A 22,498-nucleotide genomic window follows, 5' to 3' on the forward strand; every position below is an offset into this window, starting at 1 on the left:
AACATGAAACGGACAAATGCTCACCACAGCAATAGTGAACGTATACACCGACCCTTGCAAGACGGCTAGATTAGAACTCTCTAAAGCCCGGACAGAAGAACTCATGAACCTTAAAGTCGAATAAGGAATCAGCTCCCTCATAGTCTCAGGAGATTTTAATAGGAATCTGAATCTGATGGGGGCACCCTCACCAAATGAAGTTCTAACTGCACAAAATCTAGCCTGGGGTGTACAGCACCAAAATGCCCTTAACACATAGAATCGACAAAATAGGTCAGCTGCGAATAGGCAACCATGAACCTCTTGGGCATAGGGTGCTAAAGGGCCACTTTGCTGGAGGCCAACCGCCAGCACTTACACACCTGTAAAACGACAGCATCCTTTATCAACTGTACTTTGATAGAACTATCATAATGCAACGAAAATTTTCGTACACATTGGGAGAGAGGATCAACAGCGACCATCACACCACTAGAGCACGAGCCGTCAAAAGACCAGGAGGCAGCCATATACACAATTCAAAACAAGAGAATAAAATTGACGACAAATTCTCTGCCAGCTCTCGTTCGGAGTGCAAAGGATTTACTTCACACTAAAGATGAGATGAACGATCCAGTAACTAGATGGGAGACATTTACAGCAGAATATGCAGCCCTCTTCGCAACTACTGTAGCAAATCATCAAAAAGACCGAGGAGTCACCACTAACTCACAGGAGCACCTGAAGAGAAACCACCTTATTAGGGCAAAAACAAGACAGCTAAATCCTCTGTGGAGACAACTGAGGAAAGCCCCAAGCGATTTGACCCTCTGGGGTGAATTAAGGAAAGCAAAGAAACTTTTTAAAAAGCAGAAACGGGAGATCCTAAAAACCAAAAAAGAATCCTTTTGGGATAAAACTACTATACGATGCCAAAACAAAAAATGGCAGCAACTTTTAGGCAAAAAAACTGTATCAACAAACCGCTGCCATCAGTGCTGGGCTCAAACATCTCAGACCAGCTACTTAACTACCCGCTTTCAACGCACATAAACAGGTTACAAAGCACATAAACAGAAAGGAGTACATACTACCAAAACAAAAGGAGCAAATTCAAAACCAACTTTCCCAGAACACATCACATGAAATGACTGAGGACAGATCCATTTTCAGGAAGGCGAGCTGAACCCCCATTAGTAATTAATATACAGAACATCTAGAAGCAGATTTCAAAAGGCCAATGAGGGGAAGCTCCAGGCCCCAATGGGATAGCACCTGCAATCTTCAAAGAAGTAAAAACATACTCGGCTGAAAAGCTTCAGCCACTTTTCAACTCTATCCTATCCAGCAGCATAGTTCTCACGTCATGAAACGGCTAAGTGATTTCGCCCATTTTTAAAGGGGGGGGTGGAGGGGGGAGACAAAAACAGACCTGAAAACTAACGCCTCGTAGCATTAATTGACAACAAAGTGAAATGTTTTGCTGGACTAGTTTTGGAAGAACTGCAGCTCTGGGCAGAGGACTACCATATAATACCAGCGAACCAGACATGTGCTACCAAAGAAACAGGGCCTATAACAAACATCATGGCTCTTACTTTATTAACTGATTATGCAATAAAATATAAAGAACATGTACATCTATGCTTCATAGATTATAAATCAGCATGTCAACTTCCGTCCATGCCAGTGAGATGCCCCCTCTGTTTTCAGCTTTGCTGCCTCCCGTTCTCTGGACTGCTGCCCTTGACTGCTGCCCTATCTTCCCATTGACCCATGGAGAACGGATCGGACACTGCTGCCCACGATGCCTCAGAACATGTGCACGTAGATGGCACGGCTGTGCCTCAGGTGTGGCCTTCCGTCCCCCCTCCTGACTCTCTTGCTCCTTCCCCACCTAGTTCCTCTCCATTGATTCTAGCTCTCCTGTTTTTTTTTCTGTATTGGCCCCCTGTGGCCTCTGGACTTGGACTCCTGTGCACCTCGCCATTTTGGGACTGTCTTCTCCTAACACTCTTGTCCTTTAGCCGCCATCTTGGCAATCTTTGTCCGTTCCTCCATCCCCGCTGGTCCCTAGCTGGGCGACTTTTCGATCGCCTCTCTCTTCCACGGACCTGCTCCCTGTTCTCGATTTCGGCTGATGCCCCTGGTGCTATATCCGTTTTTTTCTCACGCTCGCTCTCCTGTCCTTATCTGCTTTCCTACCCTTTCCTTTCTGCTCTCCCCCTTTTTTCCCTCCCTTGTCCCTTTGGTTGTTCTGGTTTCTGCTTTTTTGTTCACCACTGCTTTACGTTGCCTCATCATGCATTCTTTTTTGCCATCCTCGAGTATTCTCATGTTGTTTATTATTGTGTAGCACTGTGTAATGCTTTGTAAATTATGTAACTTGCTTTTTGCTGATACTCTGTAAAGCGCTCGAATACCTCCGGGTCTAGCCAGCGCTATATAAAACTCATCAAATAAAATAAATAAATAAAAATAAAGCATTCAACGAGGTGAGTCGAAACATTCTATGGCAAAATCTGGGAGGCTGAAAAATTCTAAGAGCCCTGCAAATGCTGCACACTGACACCTGGATAAGGCTAAAACTTGGAACTGGATCTCGACTGTCTAGGCGAATATCTATAGCAGACGGCTTAAATCAAGGAAGTGTCCTTGCCACAACACTCTTCAATGTATTTCTTGCGGACCTCCCACCTCTGGCTAAACACAGTGAACCATCACGCCCCGAAATTAGGGGGCTTTACGACATCAAATCTTCTCTATGCAGATGAATTAGTTCTGATAATTATGACAACAGTGGGTTTGCAGAAACTCTTGGATGCAACTGTGGAATACGCAAACAAAAACGGGTTAACCATCAATCTGACCAAAATTAAAAGCCTCATGTTCCAAAGGAAAAAACTGGGAATACATAGCTGGCGATTGGCTGCGGAAAATGTGGATAAAACAGACTTCTATAAGTAACTGGAGTACTGTCGTCACCAAACAGCAGCTTTGCAGCTCAAACGAAGAAATTAAAAGGAAAGGGCAAGCGCTTGGAGCTGGCCTAGGGATAGCCCATAAGAAAATGAAAGGTTAGCCCTTCAGCCCAATATTGCAGGTGGCCAAAGCCAGAATTCTGCCTACATTAACTTATAGAAGTGAGGCTTTCAGAGGCCGGGACAGCAAGTCACTAGATCACAGACTCAAGAGTATATAAATAATTCTTCAATTTTCCGAAATACGTGTCCCCAGCAGAAATCAGATTAGATTTTGGCTTGGTCAAACAAACTCTGTGCAGACACCTGGCATTTAAGAACTACTGCCAAAGCTTCAGACATGTGAAAGCGGGGTCCCTTGGTCATCACCTCAGCTTGGAATTACAGGGAAGAGAAAGATCACCCATGAGGGCATATTTACAAATATCACTCGAGATCTTGGATCTTACAGTCATCTGGGACCAGAATCTGAGCAAAGATGCGCTGAAAGAAATTATAAAAATAAACACCAACGTTTTATCTCTACTAGAGGACAAGAATGTTCTGGTAAAAAAAAAGGAGACATGGCTGGTTAACACTATGCAATCACAAAAAACTATCCTCCTCAATGATATTTAACAACAACCTACACCATTCAGACAAAGGAAAAATTCCTTAAAATTAGGCTAGAAGTTAAGCCAATAATGGAGCATTACCCGCCATGGCAAGAAGAGAATACGGAGAGTAGTGCAGACTTTGCGGCGAAGCTCCTGAAGATATCATCCATGTAATATGCCTCTGCCAAACTAACTTGCGTGACCGACAGAAGAGATAAGAACATGCAGAAAAGCAGCGATTGTGTGCTTTAATCCAATCGACCTCACAATCAACTGTGCCCTAGAAAAGATTCCCGGTAGAGTGGAGAAAAAGATCAAGGTTGTAGACACTGGGAAGCAGTAGGACTACTACAGTGAGATCATTTTGAAAGACTTCCAAGTTCACTATGCATTTTTGACATAATTATTAGTGTGCCTTATTACACTTGAATATATTATGCTTTTGTGATAAGTTTTATATAACATTTTTGGTCATTTTAATAAAAATGTAGTATGAATTTTTCTTTTTTTACAAATGGAAAACATTGTATTTGTAGAAACGGATAAAATGTATTGTAATGGTTTTAATTAATTACGCAAATAAAACTTGATGATACGGGAATACACGCTGGGGGGGGAGAACTAGCTGAGACTTTAGATTCTTCTGTCCAGCACTCTGAACTAAGCCCTGGCAGCTGCCCTTCAATCCTTCACACGCTAGCTGCGCATTTCTGCAGAGCGTGTCCCTATTCCTCCCCCCCATCCCAGCTCATCTTTTCGAACCCACACCGGGCCCCTCTAATGCACCCTCTACTGCTCTTCAGGACAAACTGCGCGATTCCGATACCCATGCCTGCCTCAGTCAATCCTTCATGATGGACCACATCCACAGCACTTTCACAGGGTCCAACTCCCCTCCTGCTCCTGACCCTAGAGCTCTGCAGCAGGAGGAGGACACCCCTTCTTCTAACCAGTCGATATCTCCGGATGCCAACCCTGTTCTTCCTGAGAGTCGACCCAACCCAACCCAATGCCTGTCCTGCCCCAGGATTCTCCTAAGGTGAATAACCTTGGCTTCAATTCAGATGATATTGTCCATCCCAGATCTACTGACTGGTCCCCTCATCACAAAGTGGCTTCATACATGCATAATCACCTTTGCAAAGGGTTTGACAAAAAGGTGCAGGCAAGGTTCCGTTCTAAATGCCCACGTCCTATGCTGGATAAAAAGGTGACTGACACCCCTGAGGGCGAAACGAACATGACATCTTTCCTTAAAAAAATGTTCTAAGGACACGAAAAATGGCATTAAGAGGGCTTGGAGGTCATGCCAAGACTGCTTACATGATTTCACTGGGCATCTGGCAAAAGGTCCTGGAATTAGTGGCTCACGCTAAAGTGTCTGGTGTCCCTATTTATCCTGAGGTCCTCGCTGGTTTGGCCCAGCGCACCATTTGCCATATCAGCACTGCTAGTTGCACCAAATCTACTGAGTGCAGGAAATCCATTCTGATGCATATACAGCCGAATCTTTCAGAGCTATCCTCAGTTGTAGGCCGGAGTCTTTGCCAATGGCCTCCTCTCCAGTGATCCCTTTATTAAAGATCTGGGCAAATCTGTTCATACGTTCAGTGCCCTTGACAAAGCTCAGTCCTCCTTAAAAAGAGTATTCCACTAACGTCTTTCTGCCAGGGACCCGGGCGTTACTGAAGTTGCTCGCTCAGCCGTGCCTTCCTAAGAGGCCTCCAATAGGGGTACGATGATGGCCGCAACTCGACCTAGCAAGACTCTGGCAGCTGTTCCTCCTTCTACCCAACCCGCTCCTGCCTCCGCAGGGCCTGATGTGGGCGTGGTGGCTTCCGAGCCGGAGCGTACAGCAGATCACAACTCTCAATTATAGGTGAGACGCTTTTGGCGTCAAAGATTTCTTTGAGGGGGGAGGGGCGGATATGTTTCTTGCTTCATCACTGGGCCCAAAACACTCCAGATTCTTGGATTCCCTAGACCAGTGGTTCCCAAACTGTGCGCCGTGGCACCCCGGTGCGCCACCAGAGCTTGCCAGGGGCGCCGCGCACTTCTTGGGAACGTGTGAAAGGATGCACGTTTTCTCTAAGTATGCCTCAGTTCTAAAACAGGTTAGTTGCATATTTGAAATATGCACTTGAGGCCCGAGTAAACATGTCTTGCAGGGGAGTTTCGGAAGCCGCACCTGTCAGCCTCTGGAATCTTTAGGACCAGCGTATGACGGTTTGCAGGGCAGACACAAACAATCATGACCATGATGGCAAGAGTTATTGCTGTTTGTGCTCTGCAGTGACTATAGGTATGGCGTCTACCAGGAAAATCGGGTAATCATAGATGTGAGATTGTTTAATTACAACTTTGTGTATATTTACCAGCTTAGCTAATGTCTTCATCGCTCCTTCACTCCCACAACGTGTCAATCGTGTGTATCCGAAGACATCTAGTGAGCGAAGGTGACTCGTGTGCAAAGAATGTCGAATGCAAGGAAAGAGAGGCCTTGGAATAGGGGCGCAATTGCAAATTCTTATGAAACTTTCCTCTGAATACACGATAATAATATCCTATTCATGTGTTCTGCAGCTCACTGAAGGCAGTGCGGTTCATTCAGGTTTATGGCATACAGTCCACCCCCCCTGAAACCGAGCAGTGGACCTGCCACTTTCTGCCAAGAAAGAAACAACACAATTAAATATTAATTAACTCCCTGCTCTGATAGCAGCCAGAGAATAGCGCCCATTTCTATCGTCTGGATCCAGTAATCAGCTCAACAATAAAATGATGGTGGTGCTTAGCAGATAGGGAAATACATCACATGTGTACTGTATATTATTTTTTATTTGTGCACAAAAACCATTATAATTCAAGATATTTGGGTAACATTTCCAAACCCTTGCAGCTGCCTCTCTGTTGCACTTGGAAGCTAAGAGCGCTTTGAGAAGCCTTCAGCTGGCATAGCTGAGAAATTAGAGATATTTTCCTAACCAAAACTATTGAGGTTTTATCACGCTCAGCTGTGAGTGTTTGTGAAGGTATGGGGGTGTTAAGATGACACTATGTTGTGTGCGTTATCTTTCCTGCCAATACAAACAAAATACCACTTCGTCAGTTGGTTCATCTTAAAAAATTAAGACAACAACCTTCTTACGCTCCCCCCCCCACTCTTTCAAATATTCACCACTCTGTAAACCTTTTGGAACGTGGTAGTACACGTCCGCTGATAAACACCTACTCATCTAAAGTAAAATACGCTTACACATGTGACTCACAAATCAGCACAAGACCGTTTGAAGGGGAGTTCACAGCACTGATGGTTCCACTGTTCACACTGGGAATGTTCGTGACCAAAGCCTGCTCCATGTCAGCTAAAGACTCAACAGACAGCAGCACTTTGCATGAAGGTGCTTACTTTAATTATTAGTCACTTATCATCAACACAGCTCGAGAATACATTTAAGAGTGATCTCAAATTAAATTTGCTGTTTGAAGCATGTACAAATCATAGGGGCTATAAAAATACCAACTTTGGGTGGTGGTGTTTATTTTTGGACCAGCTGGGACTTAAAAATACCGGTGGGTGCTGGTACAAAACTGGTCAGGTGGCAACCCTAACTGGCTCGTTTATTTACTATTGAGGTTTTTGTGTACATACCACTTTAGCACAGTCTGTCTGTGATTTCAGAACCCCCCTGTGTTTTTGAACAACCATTGGATGTCTTGATAAGCAAGAGACCAACCACTGGACAAAGGAGGAGAAAAACAGAAGCACTCCAGAGGCCGAGCTTACATCCCTGCCACCCAAAAAAAAAATGACATAATGGGGAGCCGCAGTCAACTGCCAATAGATAAAGGGAGCCACTGGTCGAAAAAGTTTGGTAACCACTGCCCTAGACGATAAAGGGCTATCAAATAGAATTTTATGGGACCCCATCTCAGCAGGACTCTCCCTGTCATCTTACTTTTTCCCTTCCCGATCAGGCAGAAAATTAGCGATCTGTTGAGCAAAGGAGCCATATCCCTGACCATCCAACATCCGAATGTGTTCTGCAGTACCATTTTTCTGGTTCCCAAGCGAGGTGGGGGGTCACAGTTTGGTACTGAACCTCAGAGAGAATTTGGTGTGTTACTGGCACTTCAAAATGGAGGGTATCCACCTTCTCAGAAACCTCCTATGGGAGGGCGACTGGATGGTCTGGCTCGACCTGAAGGATGATTATCTTACAGCCCCGATCTTTGCCCCTCAAGGGCGATTCCTCCAGTTTCAGTATTGGTGGTTAGAGTATCCAGCTCTTCCCTGTAGACTTTCTTCTGCCCCCTGGTATTTCAGGAAGCTGATGAAACCCATAGTAGAGTTCCTGTGAGCGTGGGGCATGCACCTCATAATATACCTGGACGATCTTCTGATCCTGATCCAAGAGAGGGATCTCCTTCTATCTCACCTGAATATGAGCATTTATCTATTTCAACAGTTGGGGTTTCTCTTGAATGTGAAGAATCCATGTTGAGTCAGTCATGTTCGTTGGGGTTTCTGAGTTTTCAGATAGATTCACCAATTGCTCAGTTATTGTTACCCGCTCAGAAAGTCAGTGACGTCAAGCGAGAGTTAAGATCTGTTCCGTCCAAGAGGCGGGTATCACTGCGGCAGATTGCTCGAATGTAGGGGCTTCTTGCTTCCTCCATTCAAGACACCTTTCGAGGACCCCTTCATTACCGAGCTCTCTAGCGCCTCCAGATTCATCATCTCCGGAGGGGTTTGTCATATTCAGACTAGGTTTCCCTAACTCTGGAGACCAGGAGATATCAACCGCCTAGAAATATTGTCAGGTTTCTTTGCCATCTGGGCTCTACCCTCACAGAAGTTCTCGGGTTACATCCTTCTCCGGATGGACAATGTGTCTGCTGTCCGGTATGTCAACAAAATAAGGGGCACTAGATCGCACATGTTGGCAGAGATTGCCAAATACTGTTGACATTTTTACCTTCAACTCAAAATCTCTGGGGTCAGGGAGGACACTCCAACGCAGTAGTAGACTGGAACTCCAGGTTTGAGAGGGATGTGAGCAACTGGCAGCTTCATACTCTTCAGGGGCTTACGTGTCTGTGGGGCCCTTGTCAGGGAGACCTGCTCGCATGACGCCTCAGCTTCCATAGATTTTCAGTTGAGGTTGGACCCTCTGGCCTTAGCGACGAATGCTTTCCCTCAGGACTGGAGTCGTCTGAGCTTAATATATGCCTTCCCTTCATTTTTGATGATTCATTGCGTGGCGGCTCAAGTGAGGCTTCAGGGTGCGAACTTGGTTCTGGTGACCCCAATTTGGAGAGCTCAGTCTTGGTTTCCAACTCTGATGGAACTGTTGTGTGACTTTGGTATCAGTCTTCCTCTAGTTTGGGACCTCCTGACTGATCCCTAGTGGTGACCTCGCCCTCTTGTGTTGCAAGGGCGTTTACGTCTCATGGCATCTTTCAGGGGACATTGGTGTCTGCCGGGACATTTGCAGCAGACGGAGTTCTTCATCTCCCAATTTTGGTCTTCCAGCACCCACACTGGGTGCAGTCCATGGCTTATCGATCCCGTGCGGACAGACTTATCGCATGTAGTAAACTTTCTTTACACTTTGGCAGCCGATGCAGTGGCTTATTGTTTAGTTAACAACTTTTGTTAAGCCATTTCCGCCGGCCATCTGCCCCTAGATGGGAAACCTGTCAGTGAACACATGCACATGATTTGCATGGTTATGCTGGATATCCTAATCTCTAATCCCCCGGCCCCTCTGTATTCCCAATTATGGGATGGGGATGTAGTGTTAATTTTTTTGCCGAACTGGTCAGAGAATTCCCTTCTGATAGGGAAACAGTTGTCAGCCAAGCTGACTCTTCTCCTTTGTCTTAGCTCTTGCCACAGAGTCTCAGATGTGAAGGCTCTTGACGATACAGGAGGAGTTTTTACTCTGGAAGGAGTTTCTGTTCAGATTACCAGACATACAAAGACTTTTTCTAAATGTGTTTCTTATCGCAGTTTACCGGCAATTCACAGCTATGTGTTGTTCAGTGCCTTAAAGCCTATGAGTTAGTGACTCAGCTGCGGCTCTTTGGGGCACTTGTTGATTGCATTGCAAAAACACTTCAGTACTGTTGTCTTTGCCATGTTGGCACAGTGGGTCAAATGGTTGTTGGCTAAGGCAGGCGTGGATGGGACCTTGTTTAGGGCCCATTCTGTTAGGGGAGCTATAGCATCAAAGTCTTTTACTTTAGGCTATCGTCTAAAGGACATCCTGAGAACAGCAGATTGGGCTTCTGATTCCATGTTTAAACAATTTTATTATAAACCTATTGTGAATGTTGCCTCTGTAGTGGTAGATTAGCCAAGCATTCACATCAAGAATGTTCAGTTCTATTAAGGACACTGCTGCAAGGATTATCCCACCCCTTCAAGCTATATCACAATGTATGACATTGCCATGTTTGTGTTCTCCCTGTGAGTTTTTGTTTTCTGTTGAATAGCATTGGGTACCCCTCTATGTTTTGGTTGTACATGTTTGGATCGAAAGCAGAGCTAGACGTATCCTGGGCTGAATATCTGAGCTTCCTGATCCAGTGTTGGCGTCTTTGTCCTTGAATGGTCATGGCATTCTTCTTGCCCTGTTGTGGTTGATTCCTGGTTCAGATTCCAGAGAAATTACTATATGTGCAGAATTTACAGGCTCTCTCTGAGCATACTTTTTAGGTCTCGCCTGACCCAGTGCATGCGCTGGTCTGGCGAGACTTTTAGTAAGGTCTTCAAAAAGCTTGCGTGCATGTGCGTGGGCGCGCGCTTATGAGCAGAGGCGGCATATGGTTTTCCTCATGCTCATTAAGTGCATCGCTCGCCACGCTTGATCGTGATCACTGTCACTTTTGCCGTGCGACAGCAGAGTGCACACCACTCCCTTTATACTCTCCCTTGTTCCTTTCACCACTCATTCCCTCTGTCTTTTACACCCCTCCATCTTTCTGCCTTTCCCTGCGCTCTCTTGTTCCTCCCCTTTGTCGTCGTTCGTTCTCCCTTTCATTCGGTCCGCAGCTCCTATTCTTCTCATTCCCTCTTCATTGTCCCTCCTCTGCTGATTCGGTTCGTTGTTGCTTTTTTCGCCTTCCTCTAGCTCGCACTCCCAACTGTTGTGTTCCTTTCCCCTCCTCCTGCCGCTTTTTGAAATCCCAGCCCATGCTTGACTCAGGGACTCAACCGCTCCACTTCCGAGGTAGGAATGTAGTGTTTCTGTGCTTTGCGGCCAAAACACACTTAGCTGGTGGCATTAGCATTTTACAACATTCTGTGCTTTGCGGGCAAAACACACTCAGCTGGTGGCATTAGCATTTTACAACAAGATCTCGTTCTCTGCATCATTACTGTGGAACTTAGGTGAGCGGGATGATGGTTGGAAGGAGTAGAGCTTGTGTAGGATTGCCCTTTTCCTGGCTCCGGTTGGAGTTACAATAAACACCGGAATCAACTTCTAATGACTCCACGTCTTATCCTTGCATGTATGTGTGTGTAAATAAACATTTTAAAATAAAAAGCTTTTGTAGTCCACGTGGATTTTGTTTCATCAGCACGCACAGCTTCTGTTTTATTACCATGGCTCCAGTGCTACCGCAGACGGAATTTGCCTTTTTTTCTCTAGTGCGTAATTTGAGTAAATATTCAGAGCAACGTCTCTCACATCAAAGCGTCTCTCCAGCACCCCTCAAACCCCCCACTCATTACGCTGGGCTACGTGTTTCTTGAGAATGACCTGAGTGAAAATGTGTAGCACACTGATCCAGTGGCATATGTGAAACATAACATAACCCGACCATTAATTATTACGTTAGGAGCAGAACTTGTAGCTTATCAAACTTTCTGTTCACCGCGCAGTTAATTAATGCGTGACTGCGGGAAAGACAGGCTGATGCTTACATCCCAGCCTCTGCTCCTGTGCTAGAATATATGTGCTGTCTCATTACTAATAGGAACGCACTGCAATTGGCCATAGTTCTAAAAACGGGAGCCAGAAGTCTCCATAAAAGAAGGGGCAGCTATTTGTAGCCTGTAAAAAAATCTGTGCAGCTACTGTAGCCTGATTACTCAAAGCCCAAGCAGGTCGCTGCAACCCCCCTCTCCTTCCTTGTTTACATTTATCCACATTAAAACGAAAGCCTCCTTCATCCCATGCCCTCCCTTGTTGCTGCTTCACCCAGCCCCCCCATGTCCAACTCTCCTCCCTCGTCATTGCTAGCCCAGTCTCCCTACCTCATTGTAGGCTCTTTGTTGTTGTTTTTAAAGGGGGCCTCATGCTTTTTTTGGTTTTTGAGCATTCAGCAAGAGGCTACCCATCTTAGTTCAGCTAATTTCTGTAGCATTCCACAAGCTGATTGGGGACTGGTGCTTCCCCAGCCCCTCAAACACACGAGGAGACAGTACGATGTGAGTTTGGTAACAACAGCACACACAGCACTTGCTTTTCTTTTCCTATATATAAACCTGCGGCTCATTTATCATGTCACCCCCTTCAGTCATTCCTTGCGTTTTATAACACAAAGCATGCTGTGACTTTAGACCCTTTGCTTGTTCGTTTACCTTTGAAGTATGCTTTTTATACCCATATACGCCCCATTCAGCACCAAAGACCACACGTTTGCAAAATAGGTCATCAAGACACGGGACGTCTGTAGCCGCGGGTCTCTGTGCAGTACCGCGGTGTGCACTAAATACATCTAGTGCGCATCTCTCTAGAAAACCAGTGACAATTCGCTCCATAGCACACATTCTGATAGTGAGTTCTCTACATACAGGTGAACCTTAAACATCTTATGCGTCTTCTAGCTCACCTCGCAACACATGTGCACAACCCACAGCCCAGCCAGTCTATGGTAAACTATGGGGGTGAGTGTTGAGTGCAGGGAAATGACCTGACACCGTCACACGTAGGAGAAAATAGCAGTAAATTTCTGCTAGGTATATACAGTCTTTGCTCCAGTGCATATGTGTCATCCAGGTTTCGTCCACACATGTACATATTTGGACGAGCTGCCTCGTATACCTATAGGAATTCAATATGCATTGCCACCCAACAGCACTCATAGCCGTGAGCGCGCACATCAGCACCATGGGGATGTTTGTGCAGCGACTGTTATTAAGTGTACTGTGCTCTGTTGTGTACTTTGTGTATTCAATTGTGTACCCACGCACTGCAGGATCCAACACGCACATACCCAGTGCAGACCCCCACGAAGCAGCCCTAGGATGCACTAGCATTGGGTACCCCTTATGTACCCAATATTCTGAATACCGAATGTACCTACAGCCAACACCACATGTTCGTAAGTGCAAAACATACACTGTATGTTCATGTTCTGTGTGTAACACAGAGGTCTTCCTGGGCCTGCACCAGCAGTGAGTGCCAGACCTGCACCCCAAAAGCAGCCACATTCACATGTGCTCTAGTGCACATTACTGAATGCAACAAAGTACCAGTGAAACCGATCGTGGTCAAGTCTGGCCACAGTCACACCCTCACCATGACTCACTACTTCCTCGTTGCAACGCCCTACCACTCCAGCACTCACTAACCTCTTCACTGCAGCACACTCCCACTCCAGAAGTCACTACAACCCTCACTGCAACACACTCACCCACCAGCACTCACTAAACCCTCATTGCAACACCCTGCCACTTCAGTACTCACTAAACCCTTACTGCAACACACTCACCTCCAAAACTCACTGAATTCTTCACTGCAACCTCTAGACAAATCTCTGCGCAGGCACACCGCAGCTCTAACCACACCTGCTTCAGTCCTCTCTGTCCCTCTCCAACCCTCATTGCACCCTCTTAGCCCTCACTGGCTGCTTTGATCACCATACTCAAGCTCACTGCACAACCTTCCTTGACCCAAAATCTTCAGCCCTCATTGCCCATGTCCAACCCTCACTCTACCCCCACTCCCCAGGCATCATGGTCCCTTTCGGACCCTCGGTGCATCAATCCAACACTCAGTGAATCCTTCCCCACCCTCACTATGCCTGCTTTGCCCTTATCCCACCTCCCTGCCCCTCTTAGACACCCCTCACCCTCTGGTAAGTCTGTCTCTCTCACATGGCCATTTATTGGGGAGGAACACGTTCAAGGGTAGCAAGTGGGGCAGACAACTACATCTTACCCAGCAAGTCCCCCAGCGCCCCTTTACCTAGTGAAACCGGTGCTCTGCATACAGCTGCCTACAGCTAATATTCGTGTTTTATAAAGTCACTGGGGGCCCCTTACCGCTGTGCAGTCCAGTCCCGCTGGAGGTCCCAGAAGGACTGGGGGCGTGGTACTTCATTTCTGAGCTCCCCTCATGCTATATCCATTTAATTGCAGGGAACAGTGGGTTTGTGGTGTGCCCATGGAAAGGCTGTGTTGCGTTTGAAGGGGCCACGAGTCTTCTAGCACTACTGTGGGTGCTAGTTTACATGTATTTTCCACTCATTTCCCCTTTCCTGTATATTCATTTCTCTCCCTTTCTCACTTCCGCTGATGCCCTTTCTCCTCTTCTTCTTTCTCTCCTCTGTTTATCTCTTTCCACTCTTCCTCCCACCATTTCTCCCTCCTCTTTTTCTTTCCCTCTTTTCTGTTCTTTTTTTCTCTCTGTATATAGTCTTCTGCCTTCTCTCTTTCTCTGTCTAACCATCAACCACTCACTCATCCTCTATTTCTTTTCATCTCTTCTGTGGTCACTCTCATAGAAACATGCACTATCTGTTCCCCCTCTCTCAGTTTCACTCATTCTCTCTCTCTCTCGCATCCTCTATCTCTCTCTGAAGTACATCCACTCACACAATTTCTTGCCAAACAGCTCTGGCTAAACACATACAGTCCCCAAGGCGAGGCCTATTGGCTATGCCAATAGGTCTCGTATTTGGGACCTTATAAGTGTTTAGGCATGCAACGGTTGATGTTGTTGCACCAAAGATATTGTGCTGCATAACTAAATACTTATAAGGTCCCAAAAGCGAGACCTATTGGCTATGCCAGTGCTTGTTTCTCTTGCAGAGTGTCATGTCCTTTAGGCTAGTCCTGTCATGTATACCCCTTTTTACATGCATTGTGCTATCCACAGTGCTTAATTTGTGCCGGTGCTTTCTGGTGCTTAGCACCGGCACTTATTTCTGAGGGCCAGATCTATACATGATAACGGTTTCTCCAGTGAATAGATGATAGTGCATCAGCAGCACTGCTTGTGTTTTACCTTCAGCGTGGCCCTTCCGGCAAGACTAGTCGCGATATGAAAGTGCTACTTTGCATCCCGTTTGGAAAATACCTAGTGCATTTGTAACTGCCCCCAAAATATTCCAAGGGTGGAGTTGGAATAGTTAACAAGCCTCCTGCTCTGCATATACCTACCGCCCTCACATTCAAAAGAGACAAGCTCTGAGGAAGTTACAATTTAACTTGTCCTTCTGGGCAGGTGTGCGTTTATTATTTTTTACGTCACGTTAATCCTTCTTGAAAGGACTGCAGCGTTTTTTATTGACATGCAACGTGCAGCTCGTGCTCTCTGCGTGAAAGGCGCGCGGGTCATATTTTCATGAAAGAGGCGGGGCTTCGAATCTTGCTGGAGCTGCATGCCACGGTAAGGGGTAAATAAATCAATTTTTTTCAAGGAGTAGTAACTCTGTGCTTTCTTACTTACAGCATGTGTTACGCCGGGTTTAATTAGTTTAACATACCCAGCTGTGGGACATGTTTTTTTAGGACATATTCCCAGGGGATGACAATGAGACAGTTAATTTACCTAATTAGGTTCCCGTGATTATAAAACGGATGGCTCTCAAAAGAAACTGCTCTATGAAAAGCACGCGCTAGTCCAGGGAAGCCCTTGTTCCTTGACTTTGTTAATTTTTGTAAATAAATCCATGCCTGCCTGGATTCGGTCAGTGGTGCTTGATTGAGCGTGCTGTAAAATATTTAAATTTGGATGTGGGGCCTCCCGCCTTATCATGAGGAACACGGACGACACACACTCCGACATACCGACACACACACACCCCGACTCACACAGACACATGCGTGCACACACACACACACGCGCGCGTGCGCACTCACACACACAAACACACACACCATAACCCTCCCCCGGGAGTGGTGACGTCAGCCCCGTCCTCCCTCCTTAGCGCTGAATCATCAAGTGCTTCCTCCCAAGTTGTATGGACAAATGCAGATCAGGGTCTCCACTTTTTGCACGCCCCAGCGTACTGCGCAGCTACAGTGCTAGTCATCGAAGGAAGCAAGCAGGTGGCCTATAAATAAAACTGAAAAAAGGCAGTAAGTAATTATTTCATTTTTGTTTTTTAACATACGCTACTGAAGCAAGTATGTTTTGACTAATGGTTTGGTGCATGCGTGGAAAAGTGCAAACCCTATTTTCATTCTAGCGCCTGTTTTTATGCGAAGGCAGCGACATTACAGTCTCACATTAAAGCGCAGGGTTACGTCAGTACTAGACTCTACCTGGATCTTAATCTCATCGGCTATGCCAGGTTGGGGTTTCCAGAATCACAATCAGGTTTTGGAGGCATCTGCCAAGTGTGCTAAAAATCGTAACCTTTGTCGGGCTTGCTTTTGCGGTCTTAGGCAGCCTTCGGTGCCACTGCTGTCACCTGCGCCAAACCTAAGACCTTATCTCAGTTCGGTGAGCTTGTCACCGGTATCTCTTCTGTGTCACGGGTGGGACGTGGAAAGCCTCTGTGAGGCCCTCTCGTGTGTCAGATTCACCCACAGGCCTCAGCAGAGTTATGGCATATGCATATCTGCGGTGCACAGGCACACACTCCACGCCCTCCCAACCTCACTCACCCACCCGTGTCAGATCTGGGCAGAACTTCCAGTACCTCAAGCCGCATTGCCAGAACAATTTCTCTTACTCCTGTGGAAAGCCAGAGCATGCGAGCCAGACCCTGGCAAGCAGAAGGGAGGAGGCAGGTGGATGGACTGACCAGCAAAGAGTAAACAGGTGACACCGAAAAACATAAAAATACCTAGCATAAAAACTGAATCACTTTCCAGAATGTGTGACAGCGAGACCTACTCACAGCAGGCCACCCTTAAAGCACCAGAAGCTCAGAGCGCAGGTCGCCATGGAAAAGTGGTGAGTGCCCCTAAAATGTGATGTTTGCCTTTGCCTACAAGAAAGTACCCCATAATACTACTGAGCACAGCCTATACAGTGCGAACCACAAACTGAGTTGTTATTGGCCGCTATTAATGTTAAATGGAATTATCCATCTGTGGGGTTTCCGTTTTATTGACCTTTGGAATTGGAAAGGCTGACTTGCCTTTGCCGGAATCCAAATCTGAAAACTGCTGAACTGTACAGCAGGTGGGGAGAGCCTTGTAAACTAGCTTACAAAAAACCACAACCGCAACCCATGACCCGCAGGTAACACTGAGGTCTCTGTAGTGCACACATTAGCCAACCGAGCTATCTTACTAGGAATTGAACCTGTGACCTGTAAGTGGCACAAACATCTCCTACTTTAGAAGTTAACTGGCTATAGGAGGTCACCAGGGAGCGTGACTGGGATGTACTTGAAGGACATACTCTAATTCGGATGCCTTGGGTTTTGTTTTTCGCCAGCAAATTAAACTGGATTTTGTTCCATGGCGAACAAAGAATACAGATTTTGCTTGTTCCACTTCTATCGCAGACTTCTCCGGCTTCACCTGGCTGCTGGAGAGAGATGGAGTTTTGCCTGGTGGCAGTTTCGACCCATCTAAGGTAGCGCAGACCAGGCGCATAAGGTTAATATGCCTGCTGCAAAGAATGTGTACTATGCAGATTACAGAACAGTATTTCTTGTGCAGTGCTTAGAAGGATGCTACTTTTTTCAGAGATCCTTTTGTTACTGTGCACTTCATAAGTTACAATCATGATCTAGCACAGTGAGCTGTTAACTGCCATCAAAGCGCTAGATGCAAACAGCATGGTACAGGTTAGAAAGTTGTTTTTTCCCAGTCTTTGTTTATCCTAATTTTATTAAAAAAGGATTTGTTTAGGTAGAAATAAATTGTTAATTGTAAAGTCAACTCTAACCACTGTGTTACGTTGCAAAATTTGCATTAGTGGCAATAATCATATTGGTCAATTTATTCCAAAATTGTGTTTTAAATGTTCTTTTGCTTTCATTTTTTTTCAAACATTTCTGGGTGGCGGGGGGGACCTCCTATCAAAACCTTACCTGAAGAAGTCTCTCTTGCTGAAATTCAGATTGGGTATTACATCTGGCTTTCAGCATTGTCAGTTGAGGATATGGGTGAAGCCAATAGAGTAAGTTGGTGGCGCCAGTGGAGGAAGTGGGTGGGGCCGGGAGAAATGGATGTGGCCTCCTAAAAAGAATTGAGTTTTAAATGTTCTTTTGCTTTCATTTTTTTCAAACATTTCTGGGTGGCGGGGGGAACCTCCTATCAAAACCTTACCTGAAGAAGTCTCTCTTGCTGAAATTCAGATTGGGTATTACATCTGGCTTTCAGCATTGTCAGTTGAGGATATGGGTGAAGCCAATAGAGTAAGTGGGTAGCGCCAGTGGAGGAAGTGGGTGGGGCCGGGAGAAATGGATGTGGCCTCCTAAAAAGAATTGAGCACCTGGACTTAATATTTTACAAATTAAGCACTGCCTATCCACATGACAATAACGATTACAAACAGGTGACCTTTTACCTAGTAGCTTTCTCCAGTCTCTTCAACACCAGGCTCTAAATATTCTATCATAATCCCTGTACCTGAAGTACATATACAAGTCCCCAGGCACAGCAGAATTATTCTGTATAAGGGTCACCACTGTTTTCATACCTGGCCAACAGCCAGCTGTGCATGAGCACAACTGTTTGGAAAAACATTTGTGATAGTTTTGAAAACATTTATGATTTTTTTGAAAACCTACTGCTTCTAGAAAAAACCCTGGAGCGACCACTTTAGTATACAAGACCCTCAATCCCCCCCCACAATTTAGAGGAGAATTCCTTCTAAGCTGAGACGGAGTCCGTCATGGAGAATCTTCGACACGCAGCAGTCTGACATCCCTTGCGGGTTGTCATCTCAAAGTAGAGACAGGGTCCTTCATTCTCAACCATCAGGTGAGGGGGTTGGAGCTTTCCTAGGGGTTTCTTGGCTACATACACATATGCACATATCCATGATACACATACAGAGCTAGGCTAGGTACATTTAGGCAAAGTACTTAGGGTGTTCATTTTAGGAATATGCACGTGCTATTGTTTGTATCTGAACTGCTTATGTTCATCTTATTAGCACTATGGTAGAAATGTATCTAATATTTACTATATTGGTACTAGCAATCTCTTTTGTTGCTTCGGTTTCCTGATTGTCGCAGCACATATGTTTTACACAAGGCTGTCGCTGAACCAATAAATACTTATTGAGACATCCTAATCGCCATCCTGTGTATTTTCTGAGAGAAAGCAAGCAAGAGTGTCTGAGCGAAAATTACTGTACTGTTTTCCACGATCCCTGAGGAATCAGGGTTGTCATATTCAGTGGTTACCAGAAACTACTTACACCACTGTAGAATACAGAGGGGTGGTTGTAGCACTTTAGAGCTAGCTGGTCTAACGACTGACATATCCTGGGGGGGTGTCCAGAGTCGGTTTGGACACCAAGCCCTCAGTTTAGGTCATCCAAAACACGAAAGTCCTGGGGGACTCCTAGGAACTACATAACAGATTATTTTGTTACATATTCTGAATGACTCGGTTATTTGTTTACGTCTTTTAATCTTGTTTGTCTATTTTGCTGGCTACATTTCTACTGTAAAAATAAAATAAAATAAATATAAAAATACCAAGCAGAGTCTTTGGGGTAAATAATCTTTGGCACAGTTTTTAATCTACATTGCCTTCTACTGATAAGTGAATTAACCATTTCTGAGAGAAGAAAAGCATTGACACTTCAGCCTTGACCACTGGGTCTCACTAAAAGTGCGTCTAATACTACGTACAAGAAAAGAGGGGACTGGGGCATGTAAATGCGAACCATAACAGGCTCAAGCTGATGCACGCAAGAGGTACAGAAGAGAGAAAACCGAGTACAGTATCAAGAAGAAACTGGGCCCAATATAAAAAATAGCAAGCATGAGAAGCAGGTGCCAATGCGCCTTCCATGGCAGTAAAAAAGGAACCAGTGAAGTTGAACATATGGGTGAACTAAAGCTTTTTTTTTTTACGGCTATTAAAATACTTTCTAGCCCCAACACAGTGAGGCACATGATACGCAAGTTGAGAACAAGCATGCCAGGATGCAAAAGTAACAAGATTTCTTTCTTTAAGCAGCTTTAAAGTTATCTTGTGAATTTCCCAATGAAGACTGTCACAAAAGGCAGCACAACAAGTGAATCTATAGGGAAAGCCCATTGGGTCTACACTTTCAACTATTTAAATTTAATGTAACATTAAAATTAATAATCTAGAAATCTGATTATAATAAACATAAAAAAACTAGGATTAAAGAAATAAAAAAGGGCATTATTCCCAATGCCTAAAACCCAACCCTCTACGTTCGGCATGCATGACAGTAAAATTCAGTTGAGGTCATCCTGAAATAAAAACAGGAGAGCGATCATATGAGTTCGTTTATTGAGCAGGTGAAACTCTAAACGCGTTTGGTGGCTCTGTTAACAAGCGCTGTCATTGCAACAATTTAACCCATAACAAGAGTGGCTCAACATGGGATTTCTAGTCGAGAAACTAGACCATGGGCGTTGACTCACCACAATGCCATAGGGTCGCAGAAGTTAACATCACATACCCTTTGACCATAATGGCATCACAGGAAGTGATGGCATGTGACTAATGACCCTGATTTTTCCAAGAAGGCATGTCACACGACCCTAACATCACACTTGCACTCTCTTACAAACCCCTACACACATTACTATTCATTCTCATTCTCTCACTTGCCATCACTCTAAATGTCACTTATACCTACTTACACTTACTGACACACAGGGCCAGGTTTATTAACAATTTGCACCATGTTTGCATCACTTTTGTTTAAAGAGTTAGGGTGGTATTTATTATCCAACATGTTGGATAGTATCCCAAAATAACACAAAATTGCGCTAAGGGCAGCTATGCATCTTTTTGCAACTAGTGGGCACTTTATGGGTGGTGCATCGGTGTTCCCCTGCAACCACTTATAGGTTTTGACCCAAATCCCTATCTACAAACAATGGCAGGGAGGAATTTGTGCCAAAATCTTACGACAACTAGAGGTAGCAGTACAGACAGAATGTTTGAATTTATCCATGTTTTTCCAAATTTGCATGTTTTGTGAATTGTACAGCACACATACAAAGTGAAAAAAAAGCCTTAAAACAGTTTTTGTACTGGAAGGGACCCCTTCCTGCTCAAAACCTATGCCCCCGAGAACACACACACCCTTGAATATGATGCAAGGGTTTGGTCATTGGCATTGTATTATTCACTACTAGTGAAATAAAAAAATAAATAAAGGAGCCCACTTAGTTAGAACTGGACCTTTGGTAGAAGCTGAGGTAAGTAAACATGTTTTAAAATGTATGTTAGCAGACACAGCTTGGTCCCTCATATCACAAATGCTCTGCAACCCCATTTTGAATACCTGTAGTGAAGAACTAAAAGGCAAATTGTTGTAGGATCTAGGATTTCGCAAAGGTAAATATTTTCTTAATTTGTCTAAGAATTTGGAAGCTGTTCCATTGGAATTGCATATATGATGATCTGAATGTGTTTTTTCATTGGCAGCCAATGTACTAAAATAAACTAGTTTACTAAACTGCAATGTAAAGTTCTCAAGCTGGCCAACAATCTTGGGAGGAATCCCAACTAAGGACTAATCATCATAATTTAAAGATAAAAACAGAAATGCCACTTGCTCTTAATGCAGGTAAACTGCATAGACAAGCTGCAACAAATGTACTGTGGAATGGTGGGTGTTTCTACCTTCTGGTAGCGCACGAAAGTGGACTTTCCTTCTTGTCAGTTGATAATATTACTAGGCACAACAGGGAAACTTTCAAGCAAAACAGAAGAGTAAGGTTGTAAAAATGTTGACTTTGCTTGAAGTGTAATTCGATGATGACAAATCCACCAGTGCTTACTGTATGTTTATATCTAGGCTAAAGAAGGACGACAAGAAGAGGCTGCTGAAGTACATTGCACAGTTTGGAGATATTTGATGGGATTAAATCAGACAGAATGGTAACAGGCCTGGCGCTGTCAGACATAATCATTAAATTACAAGAATACACCTTACTTTAGACAAGCTGCGTTATTTTAGAATAGAAGACCCTGCCCCAAGGGGCAGCCCACCATTCGCCTTCTTCTCCCATCTTTCACTTACCACTTTTTGTAAAATCTGTATGTGCCTCTTTGTGATGAAGAAGCTCCACGTCATAATTTGCAGATGTGTTAGCATGCTGCTCTTCCTTTAGAAAAAACAAAACAAAATTATATTTTGAACACAAAATATCAGCTCAAAAGACCATTTTACTACCAGAGATTGCCAGCTGCTCAGTGATGAAATAAAAGATGCAGTCGGCCATATTTTGCAAATCTCTTGGCTACTGTCTAACAGTCATATAATAGCAAATCATTCCAATTTGACATATATGGAGACTGGTAAAATAAAAACAAAAATTGAAATTTTCTAAGGTGCCAAAGTTCTAAGTGGAAGACTACTGACATTACAACTGTCTACCAGACACTCCCTGTCCCTTTATCTCAATCCTACAGTTTTCTGCTTCTCCCTTTGTGATGGTTCGGTCTTTCTCTTCCTTGGTCTCTGTAGTTCACATTGTTTCCCTCTCTTGCTGTCAGTTAATGTATGGTGCAGAAAAATAAGATCTGTTGCTGAAAAATGTGTGCAGTATGCCCCTCCAGCAACCACTGGC

The 22,498-nt window shown here is 44.7% G+C and overlaps 1 protein-coding gene across 2 annotated transcripts in view; it reads right to left on the reverse strand.

The window, feature by feature from the left end:
• Nucleotides 1-22,498, reverse strand: part of INTS13 (integrator complex subunit 13) — a 327,931-nt gene that overhangs the window by 197,515 nt on the left and 107,918 nt on the right. For both annotated transcript variants that reach the window (XM_085652788.1, XM_085652789.1), the window contains exon 8: nucleotides 21,949-22,033. In XM_085652788.1, coding sequence (XP_085508914.1) covers nucleotides 21,949-22,033 — 85 coding nt within the window. The remainder of the gene's footprint in view (nucleotides 1-21,948; nucleotides 22,034-22,498) is intronic.

Source organism: Triturus cristatus, chromosome 4_1, assembly GCF_964204655.1.
Source record: "Triturus cristatus chromosome 4_1, aTriCri1.1, whole genome shotgun sequence".
NCBI classification, from domain to species: Eukaryota; Metazoa; Chordata; class Amphibia; order Caudata; family Salamandridae; genus Triturus; species Triturus cristatus.